Here is a 25,624-nt window from a genome sequence, read left to right as displayed (position 1 = left end):
GTCAAAATGGCTTGTTCCATGTTGCCATGTGAGCGTCACGAGCTAGTTAATGAGATTCAGTGGATTTATCACCATCGGTCCCTCCGCAGCAGCAAAGGGAGATGGTGGCTTGCTTACTTTTGTGCACTTGCGTGTGTGAGTGTGTGTGCGTGCTAATGCCTGTCTGTATGTGTTGCTGCCACAACGATATCCTATTAAGATGGAGCTGTCTGTTTCTGTTTCTGTTTCTTTTTTTTGCCTCTGGCTCGTATCCCCTCAAGGTTGCTGTCATAAAGTAGCAGCAGTGACTGGTGTTGACTGAAGCTGTAAATAAATCTCCGAGATTACTCTGTTTCCTGGCCCCTCAAACACTGATTCTGTCTGTCACTCACTTCAGCAGTAGACAATACCAATTGGCCATCACACATTCAGAAGCAACATTTTCATTTAAGTGCATTATAACAACCAAAGAAACATGACCTTTGCTTTGGAAATCACACATTTGCACTGTGAACATGTTATATGTAGTTATGGGAACCACAGTTCTTATGGTGCAGTTCTCCATGATTGTTTTGGTTCCAACAACAGTGTCACGTGAGCATTAACAGGTTTATATTTTTAACTCAAGTTCCCACCACAACATAGCACCACTTGTAAAATGCTGTGCCATCCATTTCAACAACTGAGCTGTTCAACCTTGGTTCACAAGATTATACTGTTCAGTTTTCATTGTCTGTTATTGAGGTTGTGTTGGTGTGGAGGTGTGAAACTAGTCTGTGTAGTATTGAGAAGTCTTTTGATTAATTATGATCTCTGTGCCAGTGTAAACAAAATCTAACTGTTACAATCCTGTTAAATGTAGAAATTGTGGCAGATCTGTTGTATTGGATTGTTTGAGCACTACGCTGTCATAACCCACCAGGGTCAGTAATTTGGTACAAGTCTTGGCATTGTCATATCAGCCGATGTGCCAAACTTCATTCAAAGGCATCTTTTTTTAGAATTAAGTGGAGACAAATGGAGGCCATTACAATTTACTCAGACTTGCCTGTTATTCATGTTTTACAGGCAAATTGTTTCATGTTACTCACTGAGGGGAAAGTAACTGCTGAAGAGATATGCATTCATTATCATGGCAGGTAGTTAACATGGTGAAATGTGAAATTTATTCTTCCGCAGTTAAAGACTTTTCACTTAGAGATGACAATACGACTCCCAGACTCTCAGTCGAATCCACAAGCTGCCACAGGAGTTTGTTTACTAACCCACAAAGTAGACTTTCATGAAGCTGCGACAGCCTGGCGTTTGACCTTTTAACCCCCGACACCCCGCTCATCACAGATAACCACTCGGCGCCCCCTGACGTGACGGGGCTGTCGGAGCGCTCCTCGCTACACGTGGAGCGGCCCCAGGTGGCCTCGGTGCGAGGCGTTTCCCGCAGCTACAACCACCACACCAGCGTCATGGAGACCGCAGATGGTGAGTTTCCTGCTCACACACACACACACACACATATGCACACACAAGTCACCTCCCTTTTCCTTTCTCCCCTGCTGTCTGTCCCTCTGTCCTCTCCTCAGTCAGTCTGCCTGTCTGACTGGCACAAGCTACTGACCGAACCTCTCATGTTGCCATGGTAACAGTGCACCCCTCACCCACCCCCCCATCACCTCCCAAAGAACCCATACTGTTTCTACCTCAGTGTTTGACGCCGTTAAATATTAAAAACACATAGATAATGATGATTTACTTTGTTACATTGTTTCATTTTAATCTTTAAATATGTAAACCAATTATTTGTGGCGAGTTTTTTTTTGGTCATTTCTTGCCATGCTGTTGGTGAATCTGCGCATAAAATAAGCGGCCTTCGAATATTATTAATCTTTGAAGCGGTGTCTAGTCTTGTATGCTCCCACCCCCGTCACAAGTGCGGTGCAGACGGGAAACCAGTGAAACCAAACAAAGAGGATTATGTCCGTTTAATGCATAAAATATTAGTTTAACTGGCGCCTTTTCCCTGAACACTCAGGCAGTTTTTTTCAGATTTTTTTAAAATATATCTTTTGATATAATACATGACAGAAGCAGGGACCCACCTTTAAAACAAAACCAGTGTGATAATATTGATGTTATTTCTGTATAAGCACTAAGATGATTGTCTATAGCATGGTGGTGCAGACGACAATCAGGTCGACCAATCCATAAAAGCGTCTCAAATGTGCTCCTGTCCCCCCTCCACCTTCAGTCATGTGATGTGTTGATAACCTAGCAGCCTGAAAACCACAACACACCTTCAGCACAGCCTCTAATCGTACTGCCATCCAGGCTCTGGATTCTCTGCTAATAAATGCTACCGCAGCCCACCTGCCTGACGCATAAAGGGGGAAGGCAGCAATTAAATCTATGTATTTTAAAACGGTGTAAGCAATTTCATTTTTTTCCCCTTCTATTTTGCCTTGTGGTCTTCAAGATGTTTCAAACCCACACCTCTTATGCAAGTTTTCCCATATGGGTTATTAAAAAAGACAAAGTAAAAGCCAGAAAAAGCCAGGCTTGTTGTGCTATAACAACAGTATCCTCTTCATAAGCCCAGTCTCACCTCCATGTGGCAGCTGGTAGGTTACACACACACACACACACACACACACACACACACACACACACACACACACACACACACACACACACACACACACACACACACACACACACACACACTCACACACACACACACGCGCACACACGCGCACACACGCACACACACACACACATAGAAAGTTTGCAGGATTGTTTCATTGACATCCGGATGTGTCTCTCCTCTAGGCTGTGAGTGGAGAGGTGAAGGAACCCTCACTTTAATTGATGGTATTTATAACTGTTCCTCCAACTCTATAGCAGTCTGCTGTATGTGCACTCTGCTCCGTGTGCATTTGTTTGTGTGTGTTTGTGTTCCTGCCTTCGTCTCCAGTGTCAGGTGCAGTTCCTGTCCAAACCGTGCGTGTTTTACAGAAATATATGGAAAGCTACAGTGAATTCAGTCATACTGTGTGTGTGTGTGTGTGTGTGTGTGTGTGTGTGTGTGTGTGTGTGTGTGTGTGTGTGTGTGTGTGTGTGTGTGTGTGTGTGTGTGTGTGTGTGTGTGTATAGCTGAGTTTGTTGCAAAGGCTTGACTATTTATACCATCGTGAAGCATGAAATGTCTTCAAAATAGATTGAGCTTAAGCAGATTGTCTGAAAACGTCTTTTTCATGACGGGTGAAACTATTCGTTTGGACTTGTGTATAATTAGCATGTTGACATTCTGGTATCTTATCTCAAGCTCAGGAAACTAAGACTGTCAGTTTATGTTTCTCACCAGCTTCTGAGACACCAGTTGGTTAGCCCATAACCACACAGTGGCTTCTTTGATGGCACTTGTCTGGCACTGCTGGCGTTTTAATATCGACACATAGATGGGTGTAAAAAAAAAACAGGCTACATAGTTACTTGAGTTCCTTGATCACTCTCTTTAGTGCAAATCCTGTGGTGATGTACTATATACATTTTATTTCCAACAAATTCTATGAAAACACCATATTCAACCTGATCCTGTTTCCAAACTGTTGCAATCGGGCACACTTTCCCTCATTATGATAATGACTAGGGGCTACAGCTAGGTATTAAACTTTGATCATTTTATGGAAAGAAAATCACTTTGATGCCATATAATATTGTAAAACACCTTGTCATTTGGCACCAAACGTCAATACACAGGCTACATCCACATTCACATGTTTTTGTTTTAAAAAATATTGCACTCTCCCCCTCTAAACTGCATGAAAATTAAAGATTTGTGCTGTAATGTGGATGTGATTTTCTTTTTCTGAAGAATGGATTTTTTAAAAATTGTTATAGAAAATAAGTATCATTTAGGAACCAGTTTTGAAGTTAAGGTGTAGGTGTGGAAACTGAAATCGAAATGTTTTGATACCCAGCCCTACCAGGGGCACTTTAGTGTATTTTAAGTCTATCTCACTTACACCATCCTTCTCAACAAATGTACATTAACCTTTTACTGTGAAGACAGTAAAATGTTTTTTAAGCCAGCGTTCGCTACAGTAATTTAATGCGGCAGATTATAAATTATAACATTAGGAGACACATTAATTATAGTCTTTGCAGGCGGGTCCCGGTCGGCTGTGATGTAAATGATCAAGGCTCATTAATGGGTGGGGTTCAGGGCCTGTGTGTCAGGGGCTTTCTAATTGGCCCATCAGGTGCTGTACTGACCCTCCACACGTTTACTCCCAGTAAATCTGTCCCAACACGGGGAGGCGGAGTCTGTCTCGGGCAGGCTTATTATAGTATGATAGATCAGACAGACTGTGTGCAGCTGTGGCCTTCAGCTCCTGTGGCTGTCTGGAATGTCTGACACAGCCCCCCTTTCAAAACTAAGTATGAATTCATATGGTGGAAATAATGTCTGCTGAATATAGTCTGAGCCCATCTACAGCTATATGAGGGAGGTCGAGCTGGACAACTCCCCGATTTTTTTTTCATTCAAAGTCTGTTCATTCCCTTCTTTCTCAAATTTTTTGTCCTTTCATGCTCAGTCATTTAACTTCCATTGTCTTGGCAAAGGTCCTCGTCTCTGACATCAGACTTTTTGAGTCTGTTCTGGCTCAGTTTTCAGGTGTACAGTAAAAAATATTAAAGATCAGTCTTAACTTGCTTGTCAAATCATTTACATATGTTCAGACTTGACTTGGAATTGAGCTGATTTTAGCTTCTCATAATTCACGTGTTTGTGAAACAGACACCTTTTGAGACAACTCACGAATCACTTGCTGCAGAGGGCATATCGTTGTTGCTAGGCAGCAGGCGAGGCGGCTACTCAGTTTCTGATTTATTTAAGCCTGTGAGGTTTATCAGTGGTCGTAGAGAATCCTGACGGAAAGACTGTGACCTCCAGGTGACTGTCGAGGACCTCGTGGTCCTCTGCTTTGTTGTCTTGCCACAGTGTGATTGACGGCTGGTTGTCCTCTATGTCTCATTAGAGCACCACACTGACCTTGCCTCTTTTTTTTTTTTTCTTATCTGTCCTCCCCTTTATCCATCTTCTTCCCCTTACGTCATCAATCTCTCTATGAAACTGTCTACACATGCTTTCTCCCACCTGCTCCATCGCATCTTTCTCCACTACAATATTATTCTCTTTCATGAGTCTCTATCTTTTTCTTGCCATGTTTATTTTTCTTTTCATCCCCTTCGAACCCATCTTGTAGGTGTTCCAGTCAACAGTCGTGTCTCCAACAAAATCCAGCAGCTGCTCAACACACTGAAGAGACCAAAACGCCCGCCATTGCGGGAGTTCTTTGTAGATGACTTTGAGGAGCTTTTGGATGGTAAGCTGACCTGATAGTAATTACATTGCTTCTATTAAATCAATAAATGTAGAAGAAGAAAAAAATTCAGCATACTGAGAGACGTCGTCAGTTAAACGCCCCGGCTCTTTTGAGCGTGACAGTCGCAGCAGCTTTAAGATTTCTGTAGCTTACGGTCAAGTTTTGCAGCTCCAGTATTAGTTATTTATTTAATTATTGTTGTGGCCAGAGATTAAAATGTCAGTGACCTTAGCACGCCTCACAAATAAACACTTTTAGATCAGTGGTAGTTATTTTGTCTCTTGGTGGAGCGGAGACCACCAGGTGTGCAAAGAGAGTTGTTTAGGGAATACTGAGCGTGCACACAGTGGATCAGCCCTGCCTAACCATTTCCTCCATTCCAACCAGCCCTCCGTGGGTTTTGGGTGGTACTCTGCCACTCTGAATAAACACTGTGCAAATGAAAATGAAGCAGGAATAGTAACACATCAGCAGGTATTTGTAAAGCCTCCCTCGTTTTGGCACAGGGGTTGTGGTACGGCGAGCCTCGGTGGTCTGCTTGGTGTTCGCAGAAAAACACATGCCAAGGTGAAACGGCAGCACTATCTGTTCCTGGCGTTTTATTTGGCGAGGATACAGCTTGCCAGCTCAGTTAAACAGTTCTGACTTCCACTTATCAGAGAGTTTAGCATGTGTGAAGAAAGAATAGTAATGGAGAGATGTCGAGGAGAGCCCTGTGCCTTTCAGTAAGCTCAAAGTTTCTCAGGATTGGGTATCAGGCCGCCATGACTGATAAGGACAGAACACAGCTCACCTTTAATCCTCCAGCTTTCCGTCTTCCATCACATCACATTGTCTTTTCACACTCCATTTATTATCGTGCCTTTCTTTAAGAGTGTTGTTTAATTCACAAATTTACCATTTCTCTGAATTTCACCGGGGTTTTTTTCTCCCACAGTTCAGGAGCTCATTCTCCTTTTTTTGTTTTTTATACTCATTGAACTACCTTTGCAAATATATGCCCTTCTCTTTTCCCTGTGTTTAGTCCAGCAGCCAGATCCCAACCAGCCAAAGCCAGAGGGCCAGCAGATGAGTCCCCTGGAAGGAGAGCCGCTCGGAGTGGTCACCAACTGGCCTCCCTCCTTGCCAGCAGCCTTACAAAGGTGGGGCACCACTCAGCCCAAGAGCCCCTGTCTGACAGCACTCGACAATGCTGGCAAGCCCGTCTACACACTCACCTACGGTAGGTGTCAACCTGTGGAGGACCGGCCCAGTACTAACAATGGAGATGGAAGACAATATTGCCTCTTTTCCTCTATTATTTGTGCTTTTGTCACTTGTATAAACAGTTGACAGGGAGGTGAATCGGCGTACATTATTTTGTAATCTGCTGTCAGACTAAGCATGTCTTGTGTGTTGAAATATTGATTTGCAGATCTGGGTTTGATAAATCCAAGGAGATATTTGACAGTGTGTGTTCACCTCTGCAGGTAAACTATGGACCCGCAGTCAGAAACTGGCCTACACTCTTCTTAACAAGCTGAGCACCAGAAATGAGCCTTTGCTGATGCCTGGAGACAGAGTAAGTTATGAGATAAAACTGGGTGTTCAGTGACAATCAGTTGTTTTAGGGTTTTTCACTGACTCATTTATCAAATGCAATAGTAGAATAGAATCTACAGCATTAGAAATAACCAACACAAAAGATGGAAATTTCAGAGCCACAGAACAAAACCATGAAATAATGTCGCAAATAAAACAAGCAAAGAAGAAAAGTTGATGGCTAATCATCATAATCAAAGCAATATTCAAACACTTCAACATTTTGGTAAATATTATTATTCACTTTCTTGCTGAGCGTTAGATAAAAAGATGGCTACCGATGTTATATTTGTATGGTGTACAGTATGTAGCAACAGTCATCAGCCAGTTAGCTCAGCTTAGCATAATGACAGTTAGCTTGGCACCATCTGAAGGTAACAAAATCCATTGCACCTCTAATGCTCATGAAGTAACACATTATATCTCATTAGATGGATGGATCCATTGAAAAACTTAAGTGTATAAATGAAAATTCCAGGTTTAATGTGGAGGGTAATATGCTAAACCATGAACACATGAGGACTGTATGAAATATTTGTGCTAAGCTAAGCTAAGTTGCCTGGCTTCTATCTTTAACCTAATATTTATTTTAAATGTGAAAGTCGATTTTCTCAACTAACTAAAGTGAATTTACCAAAATGTCAAGCCTTACAGAGGGCAGTATGTCAGTGTTCTATTTTCTATCAATAATGTTAACCAATTTGTATTTTAATATTTCATTGTATTATAATTTATGTTGTCTTAAGAAATGCAATAGCGGTACCTCATTACTGGTGTGGAGAAGCAAATGTTTGGTTACACTTCCTATCCATTATACTTGTTGTGCACCAAACCCCTTGTTAACCATATCTGTTATTATCACAGAAATAACATTCAAGCAAATGAATAACTATAATTGTTTCTTTGGCACACCTGCAGGTTGCACTTGTTTTCCCCAACAACGACCCGGTGATGTTCATGGTGGCCTTCTACGGCTGTCTCCTGGCAGAGCTGGTACCTGTACCTATTGAAGTGCCGCTAACCAGAAAAGTAAGAGAAAAAAGAAATACTGCCTCCTGGGAATGTTTGGTTGTGACATTTATGTGCTGATCTCCACCGATCAGAGCAGTACTGACCCCTGCTGGATGCTTGACCCCTAAATACATGAGGGAGACGAGACTGGCTCAGATTGTCAGCTATGCTTGTTTCAGTGATAATATTCACAATAGATTTGATTGTCTGAATATTTGTTGATGCTCAAGAACATATCGTTTTGGAAAAATTATCTTCAGCAGAAGCATCACTGTTTGAATGTTTAATCACAAAGTGTTATAATGCATCACAGTATCCAGCACATCTATCAGCTCAAACTGAACCAAATTCATCCACATTAGTTACACCGGCTGAATATAAATGCCTGTTCTTGATTGCCCTTTGTGAGCGTGCTGTTGGCAGACGCTGTGCTGTAATTAATTAAATTTTAGTGAGGTGAAATGATGTGTACTTCTAGTCAAAATATTGGATCACAGGCCGATTGTTCTCGGGAGTCGTTAACTCATTCACTCACTCTGCCAGCTCCTATCTTCCTCACGCTCTCTTTTTGACCCTCTTTCTTTTTCTATTATCATCCTCTCCTTCTCCCTTTCTGTCATTTCTCTATCCCCTGTTTTCTTGTTCTCTGTTTTTCCCTCCCACCCCATGTCTCCCACTTTTTTGGGGGATTGTCTGAGCTGCACAGTTTCCTCAGTGTGAGTCTCACTCCGAGCTAATTTGCACAGCCAATGAAATATGAGTGAGTGTGTGTCAGATCTTGGGGAGCATTCCTGCTACAATTGGTTTTTGATGCGCAGCAGTGGAGTTTTTAATAGTGATTGGCCATCACTATGCTTTCTTACCTGCTGCTGCTTTGATGTTCGATGCGCTGAGGTTTCTTCACCCTTCTTTCCCTCCATTAACAATTCCCACAATCCCTCATTGCATCTTTCGTCAAAGATTTTCATGTTCTGAATTTCATTGTTCTTAATAGTTGATTTATGGATGGCAGATATTGTTTGCCAAAGTTTGTCCGTATGAACTTCAATTTTTCATCCTCTCTGGTCCCCCAGGACGCAGGAAGTCAACAGATTGGCTTTCTTTTGGGCAGCTGTGGCGTCACATTGGCACTGACCACCGACGCTTGTCAGAAAGGCCTGCCCAAAGCACAAACGGGGGAGGTAGCCACTTTCAAAGGTATAGCTCGTTTGTTTTTCATTTTGCCTGTGTGCATAGTTTCATTTGGTTTGAACTGACTTCACGTCTGCTCCTCTGCAGGCTGGCCACGGTTGCTGTGGTTTGTGACAGATGGTAAACACGTTGTGAAGCCTCCAAAAGACTGGCATCCTCCAATACGGGAAGCCAGTAATGACATTGCCTATATAGAAGTAAGTGAAGTTTAATTCAAGAATGTGGAATGATGTAATTGAAGATGGGACTTTATTGTATTTTTATTTAATAGATTTGAATATTTTTGAGGTACTAATGATTCGGTGCATTTATTTTTTGCCCGTTGAAACTATTCAAATGTTTTTCTCCATGTTTCTTCCATCCAGTATAAAACCAGCAAAGAAGGAAGCACCATGGGAATTACAGTGTCCCATTCAGCCATGCTGGCTCACTGTCATGCCCTCACACAGGCCTGCGGTTACACTGAAGGTGAGGAGGACTCTGCATTTACATCTCACTTACTCTGCCTTCATTGTTCCCTGTGTTGTCTCCATCATTTATTCATTCCTCTCTCATCGAGAAAAGCTTCCAGTCAGTGGAAGTTCACTTTGTGATATTTTAGGCAAAGAGTGAAGTGCAGAGACCATGAAACCAGCTCCAATAATAATAATAATAATAATGAAGATATAAGCAGGCTCTACGTTCTCTTATTGATACAGCAGGTTAGAGAACACGGACCATGTTCATTGATTAAAGGTGTTTTATAATCTATAAAACTCCTCCCTTCACATTGCTCACAGACCCTGTCAAGTGTAATTAGAATTTAGTTTGAAAAATGAGGCTGCTCAGTTGGTTGTGTTTCCTTTTGTCAGACCTGGGTCAGTCTGCTTTAAAAGTAAAAGAACATTAGGTACCTTCTCTCCTCCAGTGTCCCAGTTTTGCTCCGAATAACTACTCTAACTGCACCAGCAGCCCCCAGAGACTCTCCAGGTCTGTTTCTAAAACTATATTGGTGCTTCACTCAAGCCACCACTGCTACAGTCACAATTGACTCTTCATTACAAAAGTTTGTGTTTATAACTGTATTGTGAATAATGTTTGATTGTCTCAGATTCTCTCCCCCCCCCCCCTAATGTTGAAAAACAAATCTCCTTTTTGATTTGTAGCTGAGACTATAACCAACGTCCTGGACTTCAAGAGAGAAGCAGGATTATGGCATGGTGTTCTCACTGTAAGTGGTCTCCAAACCTACGGTGATGCTAATCGGATGGTTATGTAATTAGAATCAGAGAAAATTTGTGCTCAGTTTGTTGATTAAAAAGGCTGATTTGTCTAACTGACTTCCCTGTGGAGGATTAATAAGTATGTAAATGCATTCAAACTAGCAAAGTCCTGAATTAAGTTTGAAACCTAGACAACAACATAAACAACCCAGCTTTGATTGACTGGGTTGACATGGGATTTTACATACAGCTCATACATGACTTGCTGTTAGATGTTTAAATTCCTAAAGTGACAGAGTAGTGGCAGAAACATGCTTTTTTTTTCTACTCCTAGCAGAAAGTGATAAGATCTTGTCATAACGTGCAGGTTGTTTAAGATGAGTGACATCATGCTGTTGCAATGAACTTCTGACATATCTTGGAGCTTATCTGATGCTTTCCTGCTCTCATGGCAGAGTGTCATGAATCGGATGCACGTGATCAGCATTCCCTACTCGCTGATGAAAGTCAACCCCCTGTCCTGGATACAGAAGGTCCACACATACAAAGGTGAGGTCAATCCGCCCCCATGTTTGACACTACTCTCTGCCTGCTGCATTTTAGAAAGGGATTAACACAGGATAGGTTAACCTAGTTTTATCTTAATTGTCAAGTAGACCTCTTTTTTATTGCAATTTCCTGTGAAAAATCATGGCAGTTGTTACACTGTATTGTAAAACACTGTATGTTTTTCACAAGAAGGTAGTTTGAGGAAAATGTAATATAGCTTTTAATTGTTTTGACTTTCAGACAGGCAGGCAGGTTTGATTCTCTCTGCACATTTGAGAGCAGGGGAGAGATTAAAGCAATAGTTCATTGGACTTATTGATCTCTGGTTCAGTTGAATAAAGCCGGTGGAGGTCGAGGACAGGAGGCCTGCTGCTTCGAATAAAATCCATCCACTATGTGGTCGGAGCTCTGCTGAGTCACCTGTTGGCAGCTGAGTCAGACTTTGCTGCTATTTGCCGTCAGATTTCATGTTCTGTGATTGGCTGTCAAGCTGTATGACAGTGGTCTTGCTCGGATGAATCCTTTGTCAGCCTGTCTCTTTGTCTTTGTGTCTCCTGTGTAGCGCGGGTAGCGGTGGTGAAGTCCAGGGACATGCACTGGTCTCTGCTGGCCCAGAGAGACCAGAGAGACATCAGCCTGAGCTCACTGCGGATGCTGATCGTAGCTGACGGAGCTAACCCATGTGAGTCCATCTGCATTTAATAAGATAACGCCCTGGAGTCACAGACATAATTACTGATCTGATTGGTTTGTGTTTGCTGCTACATCTGTTTGATTGACTCTGTCCATGTGTGTTAACACAGGGTCGATATCCTCCTGTGATGCCTTCCTCAACGTGTTTCAGGCACGTGGGCTGCGACCTGAGGTGATCTGTCCATGTGCCAGCTCTTCAGAAGCCATGACTGTCGCCATCCGCAGGTGAGCCTGTGGTACTGCACCTGACTAGAACAACATCCACCTGCCACCGCTCTGCACAACACTGCTGTTATATCACACTACTTGCAACATCAGCAGGGAGGAAAGAGAGATTTGTTCTTCTTAAACACAGTGAAACACTGCAGGATTTTGCAGGCTTCTGCTGATCTTGGAGCTTAGTTATGGAGGAGGATTAGGATGACAGACAGACTAAAAAAAAACATGCTTCAAGTAGAGAAACTGGCTCGGTTTCTAAAATGAGATGACATTTTTGGATACATATGAGGGTCTAGAAATTGTTTGATAGAGCCATAGAAATAGACTCCCTGGCTCCATTAAACAATTTATATCTTACAGATTCACATTGTCATGAAATTCTTCTGGAACCGTACCTTGTCTCCTTCTCAGGTGTTAATGCTGCTGTAATAAAGCCATTATAATCAGGCAGTGGATGGCTCAATTGTTTTGCCATGAAAGAGAACAAGAGACAGTGACACAAGAGAGAGTCATTTCATGTTTGTTTCTGTGTTCAGTCACAAGTGTAATTGTAGTAATGTGTGTCCCACAGACCTCCAGAAATGGGTGTTCCTCCTCCGGGGAAGGCGGTGCTGTCGATGGGCGGGCTGAGTCACAGCGTAATCCGTGTGGACACAGAGGAGAAACTTTCTGTCCTTACAGTGCAGGATGTGGGGCAGGTCATGCCTGGAGGTACAGTTGGCTGCGCTGATTATTAACACGATGTTAATGACTACAAGGTTGAAGATGAAGATAGAATTTTTATACTGACACCACTGTGTGCCCTAAGAGGAAGGAGGGGATCAGATCAGATTTCATAGGAAAAATCATACTGTAGTGTTCTTACCGCCACATGTGGCACTGAAATATTCAGCCCTAGCACTTAACTATTTAACTCAATGGCATCATTAGCATGCCTATTGATGTATGGCTGAATATTATTCACTTCAAAGGCCTCTTTTAAAGTAGCACTTAAGGCAGAACTACTTTGTTGGTAGCAATAAAAACTTTGAACTTTGGTTTTATAAAAGTAATAAAATATGTAACCCAAACAGGAATGTAGAAACAAATTTAGACATTCAGTTGAAATGATGATTCATTCTTCCTTGTGTGCATCCTTTTTGGATCCCAGCTCTGGTTTGTGTGGTGCGAGTGGAGGGGATGCCTTATCTCTGTCAGACAGATGAGGTTGGAGAGATCTGCGTGAGCTCAGGTAGCACCGGTGTAGCTTACTACGGCCTCCCAGGCATGACCAAGAACATCTTTGAGGTTGGTGTCTGATTATTTCTGTTCAGACGTGACAAAGTTTGCTCTTTGTTTCTATATTCATATATTTATAAATGTGTAATAACCGTTGATGTGGTACACTTTTCATACTCTTGTTTATTTATATAACTGTTGGATGAAACATTGTCAGAACAGGAACGTTTTATTTAGCTTTCCAATTTTGACACAAAAACGAATGAAGAAAGCCTTCAGTCCATATTTTCCTAACTATATCATGCATGCAGGAAATGGCACACTCTTTACAGCACCCGATTCAAACATCCTCTTCAGGATAGTTGGTAGATTTAATTCATTGTTAACAATTAAATTAATTTACAAAATGATTTCAGTTAAAACTAAAAATTCACAGCTGTTATTCTAAAGTCATAATTATTTTTAACAGGATGCAAATATATTTGTTTGTACTTCACCCTTTGAATGTGTCTTTAACCACGTTGTGTCTTGTTGCAGACTATCCCAGTCACATCGTCTGGGATCCCCATCACTGACAGACCTTTCACCAGAACTTCACTGCTGGGCTTTGTGGGTCCAGTAAGTTCAACTTCTTTAATCTGGTGTTTTTTTTTAACCCTCCATGTCTGACCTACAGGTCTGTGATAACACAGACACATAAACACATGCATCGCCCGTGAACCTTTCTTTCGAGAAACAATATCTCGTCTTTTCAGGATAATTCAATGACCTCTTTCTGGGCACTTATTTCTTGAGCAGTTTATTATACAGCCACCCTGTTAAAAGCTAAATCATCCAGAGCCAGACTTAGTGAAGCAGATACTGAAGGATGGCTTTACCAAGCGTATTATCAGTTGAAAATATGGTGATGGTTTTTATTCCTCTGCAAAATGCAGAATTTCTTTCCTTTTTCCTAATTTGCATGTCCCCAGTAAACATTGTGAGGTCGTCCAATTTTATGTACCATTAGTTCTTGTACTGAACAGCAGGTTGTATGGATGAAGACTGTACTTTAAATTTGGTACATGTCCAGGACTGTCCATCTAACTCCATGTACTGTGTTTCCTTCCAGGACAGTCTTGTGTTCATTGTGGGGAAGATGGAAGGGCTGATGGTGGTCAGTGGGCGGAGACATAACGCTGATGACGTGGTTGCCACGGCGCTGGCTGTGGAGCCCATGAAGTTTGTGTACAGGGGAAGGTAATAAGAGGAAGCGGCCTTCGATCATTTATTGTATTGAGAGTGTCGTGCACAATTTTCTAACTCTGTTGAGAGTATCACAGGACAGCAGGAACTGAGCAGGACAGTCCAGCTGTAACACGGTTGTTTTGTGTTGTGTGCTGCAGGATCGCAGTGTTTTCTGTTTCTGTGCTGCATGATGAGAGGATCGTTGTAGTTGCAGAGCAGAGGCCGGACGCTTCAGAGGAGGACAGCTTTCAGTGGATGAGCCGTGTTCTTCAGGTACTGACTGCTTTGCCCGTTTTACATCTCATCGCATCTAATCGAAGGACTATACGTTCACATATTTTATTTTCAAAGACTTGCTGGCATCCGAGATTGAACAAACAGCTGTATTGCATTGCTGTTTTGATCGAATGTGCTGGTGTAGAGCGAGTTTTAAAGTACACACCAAGTCCCATATTAATGTGGAATAACATGCGGAATCTAAAATAATTAAATGTCCTATTCAGTGCTGACTGCAGAACATGTTGCCAGAAAGTCAAACCCACAAAATAAACAACAAGCAAACTGTTTCAGGTGTTTGCTCAGAACCTGGAGGGTATAAAATGTGCCTTAGTGCATCCTTTGAAAAGTTATCATTGTTTGTAGTTAATGTGGGCAGAAATATACGTAATTCCTGTTGTAGTTCCACTCAAGGCTGAAATAATCCAATATTTTGTTTTTTAATTTGATTGATTTTGGAATCAATAGATATTTAGAAAAATGATGAATAAAAAGAAACAAGAATATTGCATGTGGAAACATTACCTACAATACCACAACACCCACAAAGCTCACACTGCTTGTTTTTATAGAAACATTTAAACTAATTCGTCAGATTTTTTTTGCTTATTCTCATTTAATCCTTTGTATGTTTCCAGGCTATAGACAGCATCCACCAGGTTGGAGTGTACTGTCTTGCTCTGGTACCTGCCAACACGCTTCCCAAGGCTCCCCTGGGAGGCATCCATATCTCTGAGACCAAACAGCGCTTCCTGGAGGGTGCTTTGCACCCCTGTAACGTCCTCATGTGCCCTCACACGTGTGTCACCAACCTGCCCAAGCCAAGACAGAAACAGCCAGGTAAACCACCACGTGTCTCGGCACGGTCAGGTTTAGACGCTGAACAAAAAAACGTAATTCCTTTGTATTGCTGTGTTTATTTTTTTTTTTATATGAGTGTGTCTGACATTAATGTTTGGATTGTGCTGCACAGAGGTCGGTCCTGCTTCTATGATAGTGGGCAACTTGGTGGCAGGCAAGAGGATAGCACAAGCCTGTGGGAGAGACGTAGGACAACTAGAGGACAATGACCAGGCACGTAAGGTAGATAGTCATCCTCAGTCATCCTCATTTCACCCACGTCACACCTCCACACGTGCACTGCAAACACAGGTAAGGATCCATGCCTGAGGGAGGGAAATGTGAAATACATGACAGCTGATGGAGAGGACGCGGCTCTCACTTAACCTTCGTGGTAAAAGCCACCTGAATGAAAAAACAGGTGTTGTGTAACTCAGATTGCTCCTTCATCACGTACTGCTTCACATATACAGTGCCTTGTCTTTACTATCATTCATTTTTAAAAACCACCCTCTGCCATCATACTGCATGAATTCTACACCGGTAGTGTGCGTTTTGGACTTTGCTAAGTGTTACTTCATAGCTAAACTTGTGTTTCTGTCTCCCCCTATAGTTCCTTTACATACAGGATGTGCTGCAGTGGAGAGCTCAGGCCACTCCAGACCATCCTCTGTTCCTCGTTCTCAATGCCAAGGTACGGTGTTTGCGATGGTCTGACTCAAGAAGCGTCATATACGAGTGATTGAAATCTCACTTAATATAATTTTAAATTAAGTTTTGAAGTGACAGAATTTCCTGGAAATGCAGATGAGTAACTGTTAAAGACAAAACAGGGATGAATTGTTGAATGAAAGGTGCTACACAAATAAAACTCAGTTGAGTTGAGTCAATTTGTCTTACTCACTTCTAATACAACAGGGGATACTGATGTGAAAGCTTCCTTGATAGAAATCTACAGATTAATCATTCTTAAGGAGTTGGTGGTGAGTTAAATTAAAAATATGGATAAATGTATATCGTATTCTTGTAAATGCTTTTCAGGGCACAGTGGCGAGCACAGCTTCCTGTCTGCAGCTGCACAAGCGTGCAGAGCGGGTGGCAGCAGCTCTGATGGGACGCCTAAACACTGGAGACCACGTGGCACTCGTCTACCCGCCAGGTTAGGAAATCTACTGCCACTATGCTAATTGTCCTTTCAGTTCATTCCTTTAGGACACAGCATCACAAGTATTTGTGTTCAGGTGTGTATATATATATATGTATATATATATTATATATAAACACTCATGTGCAGGAATCGACCTGATAGCCACGTTCTATGGCTGCCTGTACGCTGGCTGTGTGCCCGTGACCGTCAGACCCCCGCACCCACAGAACCTGGCCACCACCCTGCCTACTGTGAAAATGATCGTCGAGGTAACAGATTCTGTTTGTTAACTGACATCGAAATGCTAATTGAAGCCCTCTCGGTGCAGTTATTACAATCATGGAGCCTTGTGAATGTTTGTTTTAAGAACTATATCAAGCTGTATCATATTTTTTTTAAAACAGCTCTGCTTTTCTAACAGATAATTGTGTGAACAGTTAAAGTACTGACATGTATGTCGTAATACTGTCGGGATATTTATGTTTAAGGTCAGTAAGTCGGTGTGTATCCTGACAACCCAAGCAATAATGAAGCTGCTGAAATCCAAAGAGGCTACGGCTGCTGTGGACATCAAGAGCTGGCCCATGGTGCTAGACACAGGTCAGTTATAAACACACTGAGGTCCTGCAGTAGATATTGAAGTAAAGAAAGCAGCTGATGAACGTGTCTGTAGTAACTCTCTCCTCATCTGCTTCTCTTTGTGCTGCAGATGACCTCCCCAGGAAGAAGAGTCCCCAGATGTACAAACCCCCGACCCCAGAGATGTTAGCTTACCTGGACTTCAGTGTGTCCACAACAGGCATCCTTGCGGGGGTGAAAGTATGTTGAAGGAGATGTAATGATCACTAGATGCACCTGTGGATTCAACAGTGCCACAGTCATATTGAGACGTTACCAGCTTCTCTCAATTCTTGTTAGTACAATGTTAATAGTTAAGTCTGCAGCAAAGCACTGAAAGAAAGATCAGCACATTTAGGCCTACAATCTTCAGTTGGAGTTTCCCAAAGATTGGTTTATTTTACTTGGTAACAGCTAACTTTTTCAGCTGTTAAGCAACCGTCACACACACTTCTGTGAAATAACGGCTCCCTGAAAGATCAAGGTTATTTTCAAGTTGAATTTTACTCCTCTACTCAATTTCTATGCGTCATTTGTGTCTCTTTGTGTCATGTCATCTCTTCTAGATGTCTCATGCTGCCACCAGTGCCTTGTGTCGCTCCATTAAACTGCAGTGTGAGCTCTACCCGTCCCGGCAGATCGCCATCTGTCTGGACCCTTACTGCGGCTTGGGCTTTGCTCTCTGGTGCCTGTGCAGGTAAACTGGCAGCTCAGAACAAAGGAATCGGTGAAATCAGGAATAAAATCTGCCGCAAACATTGTCGTTTTGTGGCTGTGGTGTTTTCCCACTCAGACTCCTTTTCTGTTTCTGTTTCAGCGTGTACTCGGGCCACCAGTCGATACTGGTTCCCCCTCTGGAGTTGGAGAGCAATGCATCTCTCTGGCTCACTGCAGTCAGCCAGTACAAAGTCCGCGTCACCTTCTGCTCATATTCGGTCATGGAGATGTGCACCAAGGGTTTGGGTTCACAGACGGAAGCACTGCGGGTTAGTTTGTCTCTTCAGTTGTTGAACAGTGTCGCTGGGGAAGCAACACACTGCAGTGTTTTCTTCCACAAAATTTAAGTGGTTTTCTTCAATGGCTCCTTTTCCCTGTAGTGCTGTTGCAGAACTGTAATTACTGAGACAGAGTCAGGCTACTCAGCAGTGAAACACTTTACTGCTCCTTGTATGTGTGCTGAACATTTTCTGCAGCACTGGACTTTGGGATTATTTGCAAATCATGTCTGTGGAGTTTAAAGAGTAGAGGCTGTCTGATTGAAAAAAATACATTGCACATGAGAATGTAACCATTAACTTTTTCTTGTCTGTTCTTAGTTCAAATGTAACTCCAACAATTGTCCTGCAAATTGAGTAAAAAGGTACTTTTTGTTAATGCACCTCCTCTTTTTTCCATATCAAGCTGCGGAATGTGAACCTGTCATGTGTCCGTACATGCATGGTGGTCGCAGAAGAAAGGCCCCGCATCTCCCTCACTCAGTCCTTCTCAAAGATCTTCAAAGACTTGGGGCTTTCACCACGAGCCGTCAGCACCACCTTCGGCTGCAGGGTGAATGTAGCGATCTGTTTGCAGGTAAGCAGCCGCTGAAGGACGATGAGGACAAAGCAGGGAGGGGCGAAAGGATGGAAACATCCAGAGTGTATCAATATTTTAGGGTCAAAACTGGCTGTGAATCTATGTAATGATTCAGATAAACATCAAAGAAATCCTTGAAAAATGTAGGATGGATAACACTTTAAATGGTGAATGCTGGTGATGATGTAATGTAAGTGGGTTATTTCACTGCTTTATGCAACTTGGACAGTTCGTGTATGTAGTTCACTGAAATTTAAAAAAAAAAAAGGTGCAAAGGAGGATGATGTGATGTAATCATGTAAACTGATTGATGTATGGAGTCAAGAAACTGACAAAAGGCAGTCAAGAGGCAATTGAACTATCAATAATACAATTATATAATAGTTGAAATGGAGTGCAGAAAGAAATAAGTACTTATTTTTACTTAAACCCCCAATTAGTTGGTAAAAAAAAAAAAAAGCACACGGTTTTTCATTTTTTTCTTTTGAGTGGGTTGATTTTGCCCTCAAGGCCTTCGTTTTTTGAAACTAGACATCCTGAAATATACCAAAAATATTTTATGTTATTTTTATTTCATGTACTAACTTGGGGAAAATAGGAAGCTTTTATGTACCAGTTAAGGGGAAGGTTTGGCGATTCATTGCTCATCTCAGATTTAATTTGAACTATTTAACAGTGTGTAATTCTTCATATTTATGACTTTTGGCTTTTGTCAGTTTTTGGGGATCCATAGATCCATAAAAGGGTTTTGGAAAGACGACAAAAACTCCACACACTGAGTTGCTTCTCAGTCTGACTCATCTGTTTCTCCTGTACCCTTTTGCAAATGTATTTTTCCAGTCCCTGATGATTTCTTTGTGTATGAGTTTGTTATGCGTGTTTGTATGTGCGTCCACGTATATGAATATATATGTGTATATATCTATCTTTATTTATCTGTCCTGTCAGCCCAACAGGTTAGGGAAACTGGCTGAGCAGGTACTGTTGGATAAGAGTGGCTGTTTGCGCTGCCGCTGGGTCTGTGTATGTGTATTTGTATGTGTATGTGTATGTGTGCGTCCGTGTGTTCGTGTGCGTATTTGTTGTTTATCTTGCATGATGTTTGAACGTGCTTAACCTCACTGTTTTTCCTTTTTCTTGCTTTTTCTTTTTCTTTTTCTCTGACAAGCTTCGGCTTCCCGTTACTGCTATTTATTTTAGCCGAGTCTTACTTGTCCCGGCTGGCTCTCGACCATCGCTTTCTGACAGGTTTTACTGTATGTGACTCTCTATTACATTTTACCATGAGCTAGCAGCATGAACTCTGCTGTGACGCCATTCAATTTGGAAGGATTTTTGAATAATGAGTCTTATTTCAAACCCTATTATCTTTATTCCACAATGAAATACAAACTTAACACCAGAGGTGCACAAATTCCTTCCTATTCGTAAAAATCTAAAATATTTACAGAAAATGAAGATCATAAATCTAAAATGGAATACAAGTTATTTTGCAGAAATTATTGTCAAAAACAGTCATCAGTTGCCAATTTTATCAAAATATTCTCTTGGGACTTTCTCGTAGGACACAGAAACGGCACACGAGCAGTATTCTTCGTAGATAAGATGTAATTTAACTGGGAAGATTCACATCACTATGCGGTACATTGGTGTAAAACTTCTTTAGTTTTTAGCTGCATAAAATTTTAAGTTTGCAGTCATTGTAGTTAGGATTTTATAACACTTAAGAATAGGGAGAACATGCATAAGCTTGTCAAACACCGTGGTGGACCCAAACACGGGTACAGACCTAATATAGCCCGCCGGCCCCAGATTTGGCTCTTAATGTACGTCTTTTTTTTTGTTTTTACTTCTCTGATATTCTACATTTAAATCACTTTACCACAGTTAGTTTTTGTGAAGTCTTAATTAGATGGTACAATTAGTATTTTATATCTATATTCTCTTGATGGCCTGTTCTTTCACACCAGTATTACAAAGTAAGATCAGATCGCTGGCTTTTTACCATTTTTTTTTTTTTTGGCCCAGAGTAGCAGACTAGTCGTTAAACCTCTGTCTGTCTTCACGTACTGGGGTTCCTCAGCTCATTAAACTTAATCACTCCTCACTGTGTTTGGCTCCACAGACCACACAGACCCCCATACAGTGGGTCACTGCTAACTGGTGCTCCGGCTAAACACTGGCAAAGGAGTGATGGAAATCCTAATTTGTTATGACGAGTCTAACAGCAGTAATGATGACGAATCACAAAGCAGACAGAATCAATACCTGACAACCATAATCAGTACTTGAGAAATAGTTCAATTAGAATTCAGCTGCACAGCAGAGCTATCGAGATTTAATCACAACAAATGGCGCTCGGATTTTTTTGCTTTGGGCTTTTGAAATAAATATTTCAAGGAAAAAACTACAGTCAGTTCATTTATAATTTCTTTTGGATTGTAGTTATTGGCACTGTAGCTTTTCCCACTCTTCTTACACGTGGCACCATCAGAGCCGGTGATGGAGGTAGGCCTACTTCCTGTGTTCACGTGGTTGAGTTGTGCAGTTGTGCCAAGGTCCTAACTATCGTAGCCTGGCTGGTTGGCTTCTGGCTGCCCCCTGCTTTGTCAGCAGTTGTTTCATAATCACCTTCCACCTCCCCTCCACTCAGGCAACATACAGCGTTTATGTCAGGGCTCCAGCAGCTGGATTACTGACTCATGTCCGGTGCTGTTTGTTTCTTTTCCAGGGCACAGCAGGACCAGACCCCACCACTGTTTATGTGGACATGAGAGCTCTACGACATGACAGGTAGGGGGCAGCAGTGTCTGCGGGATATACAAGTTATCATGTTTTGTTTTTTGTTTCATTATCGATATTTTCATTTTAAGATTTCTATGAATTTAAAACGTACTTGAATATACGCTTGAATTAAACAGTAGTCACAGTTTTTACTTTTTTTTTTTTTTTTTTACACATGTTGGAAAATGTAATAAATAATAATTGTCCTTGTTTGTGTCCTCGTCAGGGTTCGCCTGGTGGAGAGAGGGTCACCACACAGCCTGCCGTTGATGGAGTCTGGGAAGGTCAGCATCATTGAAAGATATCAACTAAAACTTACGACTTAGTGCTGCTAAAACGTTGCCCTTTTCGTGAACTGTTTGTTAATTTGAAACATGGCTGTCTGCTGGTATAGATCCTCCCTGGAGTGAAAGTGATCATTGCCAACACAGAGACTAAAGGTCCTTTGGGAGACTCCCATCTAGGAGAAGTAAGTCATCGGAGTCTTTTCAGCATCACCTTTTACACCTTGTGGCCCACAGTCAGTTCCTTTTCGGTGCACTGAAGTGATTTCTGTCGTAACCTGAATACATAAATGTCTTGAAAACAAGTTTTTCTATAATCAGGGTAGAAGGTTGGAGAATCCTGGTTTTTCACAGCTAGTTTTCTTCTGGAAAAAGACTATTTATTTGCTAGTTTCTGATCAGCTTTTTTATGTAAAAAGGTGTAGGACAAAGACTTGAGGCAGGGTGACTGTATAAAAGGAAAGATTTTTTACAGATAGCCATTCAATGAGTCTAAAATTAAATCATAGACAACAGTGTGTAGTGTATCATAGTGATGCTGTTGTACTGAACTGCATTAAGAACTGAACAGTTTAAAACCTGATTCTTCATCATAAAGCACTTTGTAACTTTGTAAAAGGGCTGCATTAATACAGTTTATGATCATTATTTATTGGTACCATATTAATAGGAGTGTCTGAGATTCAGGCCCCCTCACGTGCAAATTGGGAGGACACAAATCCAGGAAAACCTGTAAGTAAAATGTAGTCCAATTGTGGTCACAAATTGTCATGAATCTGTGTTTTAGGTGTGGGTGAGCAGTCCTCACAATGCCACCGGCTACTACACAGTTTATGGGGAGGAGGCGCTGCATGCTGACCACTTCAACACCAAGCTCAGCTTCGGGGACACCCAGACTGTCTGGGCACGGACCGGTTACCTGGGCTTCCTGCGGCGCACTGAGCTGACGGACGCCAGTGGAGGTGAGAATCACGTCGAGCACTCGTTGTAACTCGCAGTCAGTGCATTGCTTTTGGTGTGAGCCGGACTCGCTTAGATTTTTTTTCTACCACAGAAAGCAAAATTCAAACTTTCTACCTCCCTTTGTTCTCTAACAACAAATCAGATGTAAAGTGAGAGCTGCCTGACTGTGTGTTTTGTGTCTCTGTCTCAGAGCGCCATGACGCCCTCTACGTGGTGGGCTCTCTTGATGAGACCCTGGAGCTGAGAGGGATGAGGTATCACCCAATTGACATCGAGACCTCTGTTATCCGCTCTCACAAGAGCATAGCTGAGTGGTGAGAAACCTGCATCACCTATAATCACTGTTATATTATTATGCAGTTTGAATTATTCGCTATAAAGTCATGTTTAAAATGTAGTTGGGATAACATGAAATCTGCTTTCCCTCTTCTTCAATCTCTCACATGCATTTCCCTCTTCTCCTTTACGCTCATGTCCTCTTCACTTCTTTTTAATTTGTCTTCCCTTGTTTCCTTCCCTCCGTGCATCCGACCCCTCCCCCCTGCACAGCGCGGTGTTCACGTGGACAAACCTCCTGGTGGTGGTGGTGGAGCTGGAGGGATCGGAGCAGGAGGCCCTGGACCTGGTGGCCCTGGTCACCAACGTTGTCCTGGAGGAGCACTACCTCATCGTGGGGGTGGTGGTGGTGGTCGACCCCGGCGTCATCCCCATCAACTCCCGGGGGGAGAAGCAGCGAATGCACCTCAGAGATGGATTCCTGGCCGACCAGCTGGACCCCATATACGTGGCTTACAACATGTGAGGGCCCGGTTGCAGGAGGGTTACCCCCCCCTCCCCCTCTTCTCCCCCCCCCTCCCCCTCTTCTCCCCCCTCCCCACCACGTGGCTTATCACACTACAGGAGACAGCAGGACAGTAAATGTGGGTCTCGTATCGGTCGCAGGCCCACCATCATGGTGGCTTCTGTTCATAGAAAGTGAGCTGCCCTCTTTTCCTCAGCTCGGTGGAGAAGTATGAAAGAAACATGGATGCAAAACGTCACCGAAGAGAGGAGAGAAATTCCAACAGATATAATAAGACTGACACAAACCTCACATCTGTTTCTCTCGTGATTTGTTGCCTCAGCAAATAATGTTTTAAAGGGCATTATTGTTTTATTGAGGTGAGTTTTGTATGTATGACATAACTTCTGACTCCCAGGACACCTGAGAGCAGCACAGCAGGTGGTTATGGTCCGATACTACAGTGTGCCATTAACATTATTTATTTTGTCAATCTCAACGAGGAGGAATGTTAGTGTTTTCCATACACATGTGCCATAGAACAGAAGTGATGCCAGTACCCAGACCCTGATTCAACCAAGCTCGAATATGTTTCATGTGTCATTACAGGTCCTTTGCTTTTCATTGAGAAAAACAAAAAAAAATCGATCTTTCGCGCATCGTCATCACATCTGAAGGAGTCGGTCCTCGTGTTACAGCTGCACCCTGAAATGAAAACGGATTTTTGTGTCCCAGCTCAGATTATGTTATTGCACCAACAAAGAAGCACACAGCAGTGGTGTTACTTTTTTTTTTTTTTTTTCGCTCATTTGTAGTTTCTAGTGTTCGTAGCTTCGAAATTATGTTGTGGTGACTCAATCTCATCCTTTTTCCGAATCTAAAACGTGTAATATAGTTACTGTTTTACCTGAACAAAATGCAATGAGTGATGTTGCTTAGAATGACTGCATACAGTAAGTGCCGATCAGTCCAAGTCGTGAGATGGCGAAGAATATAATCATTGCTTACTATTAGCAATGTGCTAAATGATATGAATTAAGCCTTAAGTGTTTTTCCAGACTCCTCTTCCTGTCCCAGCTACGGTTTAACTTCATTTTGTAAAGTTTATCGGCTGTTGGATGGGCAGAGAATATGCAGATGGAGGTGAAGAAAGGTAAATCCTGCTCTTGTCGCACCCAAAGTTTTTTGTTTTTTTTAAAATGTTTTTGGCTAGACTCGATCCTAACATCCGCCATTACAAACACCCACTCGCTCCATGAGTATTTAACTGTCTGTCCTTGTTGTGTTGAATGTCTGTTTTATAGAAAGAGACTGGAAGAAGTTGTGGTAGGTCTGGGTTTTGTTGCAGAATGTCGTAGCCTCATTTCGAGTGCCATAAGGTTGAATGAAACCATGTTGAGTACCATACGAGGCCAGTGTTTAAAATGTTCGTAACACCTTAACGCATTGACTCTGTAAAGATTCTCTTCTCTGTCCTTTGCTTCTTTTCTTCTTTTCTTTTTTTCTGTGCGCACATTCCTTCAGTAACAGGCTGCAGCCTGCTGTAAGTATGTACAGGTTTTCTGTAAATTATTAATAGACGGAGGAGAGGACAGGAAGCGCAAAGACAAAATCTGGTATATATTTGAACTTTTCGCCTCATAAATGAAAATTATTTGCAATGGATTCTCATGTGTAAACACTGGGAGGAGACATGAAAAGCCTTGTAAACATTTTTATAGTATGAAAGAACAGTGGGAACCAAGCACTTCCAGGATGAGATGAAGCACACTCCGAGCACAAAGAGAAAACGGTTGCTCCGGTGACTGCGAAGATGTCACATCCTCCAGAGCAAACTTTTGATGTTAAAGTATGGAAAGATACATTTGTCTGATATATGGTTAGTTGTCATTATTTTCATAACATGATTTCGTAATGAATTAAAAAACAAAAAGTGCTTTTAACTTGAAATCTTTGTCTTCACTCGCAACTGAACAAAGTGTCCAAGAAGAATATTTTAATCAACCTTTAGGTCCATTTCTTTTCTTTTTTTATTCTAATGCCTCAATGTGAGGTTTGTTTTGTCAAAATAACCTTTTTTTAAAAAACACACAGATGACTCT

At 42.0% G+C, this 25,624-nt stretch overlaps 1 protein-coding gene across 7 annotated transcripts in view; it reads left to right on the top strand.

Moving 5' to 3' along the window:
* dip2a (disco-interacting protein 2 homolog A) overlaps positions 1-25,472 on the top strand; it is an 81,494-nt gene extending 56,022 nt beyond the window's left edge. The window contains exons 6-39 of one of the 7 annotated variants that reach the window (XM_069698594.1): positions 1,321-1,458; positions 5,244-5,363; positions 6,388-6,585; positions 6,833-6,924; positions 7,863-7,973; positions 9,029-9,152; positions 9,234-9,343; positions 9,512-9,614; positions 10,292-10,356; positions 10,804-10,897; positions 11,460-11,579; positions 11,701-11,815; positions 12,381-12,520; positions 12,960-13,096; positions 13,565-13,645; positions 14,139-14,266; positions 14,413-14,527; positions 15,169-15,370; positions 15,504-15,613; positions 15,984-16,064; positions 16,412-16,529; positions 16,665-16,786; positions 17,006-17,117; positions 17,227-17,336; positions 17,702-17,832; positions 17,953-18,121; positions 18,537-18,707; positions 19,659-19,688; positions 21,442-21,503; positions 21,721-21,778; positions 21,889-21,963; positions 22,566-22,740; positions 22,932-23,055; positions 23,291-25,472. In XM_069698594.1, coding sequence (XP_069554695.1) covers positions 1,321-1,458; positions 5,244-5,363; positions 6,388-6,585; positions 6,833-6,924; positions 7,863-7,973; positions 9,029-9,152; positions 9,234-9,343; positions 9,512-9,614; positions 10,292-10,356; positions 10,804-10,897; positions 11,460-11,579; positions 11,701-11,815; positions 12,381-12,520; positions 12,960-13,096; positions 13,565-13,645; positions 14,139-14,266; positions 14,413-14,527; positions 15,169-15,370; positions 15,504-15,613; positions 15,984-16,064; positions 16,412-16,529; positions 16,665-16,786; positions 17,006-17,117; positions 17,227-17,336; positions 17,702-17,832; positions 17,953-18,121; positions 18,537-18,707; positions 19,659-19,688; positions 21,442-21,503; positions 21,721-21,778; positions 21,889-21,963; positions 22,566-22,740; positions 22,932-23,055; positions 23,291-23,543 — 4,094 coding nt within the window. In that variant the 3' untranslated portion in view covers positions 23,544-25,472. Of the gene's footprint in view, positions 1-1,320; positions 1,459-2,802; positions 2,845-5,243; positions 5,364-6,387; positions 6,586-6,832; positions 6,925-7,862; positions 7,974-9,028; positions 9,153-9,233; positions 9,344-9,511; positions 9,615-10,291; positions 10,357-10,803; positions 10,898-11,459; positions 11,580-11,700; positions 11,816-12,380; positions 12,521-12,959; positions 13,097-13,564; positions 13,646-14,138; positions 14,271-14,412; positions 14,528-15,168; positions 15,371-15,503; positions 15,614-15,983; positions 16,065-16,411; positions 16,530-16,664; positions 16,787-17,005; positions 17,118-17,226; positions 17,337-17,701; positions 17,833-17,952; positions 18,122-18,536; positions 18,708-19,658; positions 19,689-21,441; positions 21,504-21,720; positions 21,779-21,888; positions 21,964-22,565; positions 22,741-22,931; positions 23,056-23,290 lie in introns of those variants that run through there. The other 6 variants (XM_069698587.1, XM_069698586.1, XM_069698591.1 and 3 more) reach the window with 6 other exon arrangements.
* Positions 25,473-25,624: the final 152 nt, after the last annotated feature.

This window comes from Brachyistius frenatus, unplaced genomic scaffold (assembly GCF_029030835.1).
Source record: "Brachyistius frenatus isolate BFR_SWC_R1_liver_20210118 unplaced genomic scaffold, ASM2903083v1 Contig_27, whole genome shotgun sequence".
Lineage (NCBI taxonomy): Eukaryota > Metazoa > Chordata > Actinopteri > Embiotocidae > Brachyistius > Brachyistius frenatus.
This window is presented reverse-complemented; position numbering and strand designations above follow the sequence as displayed.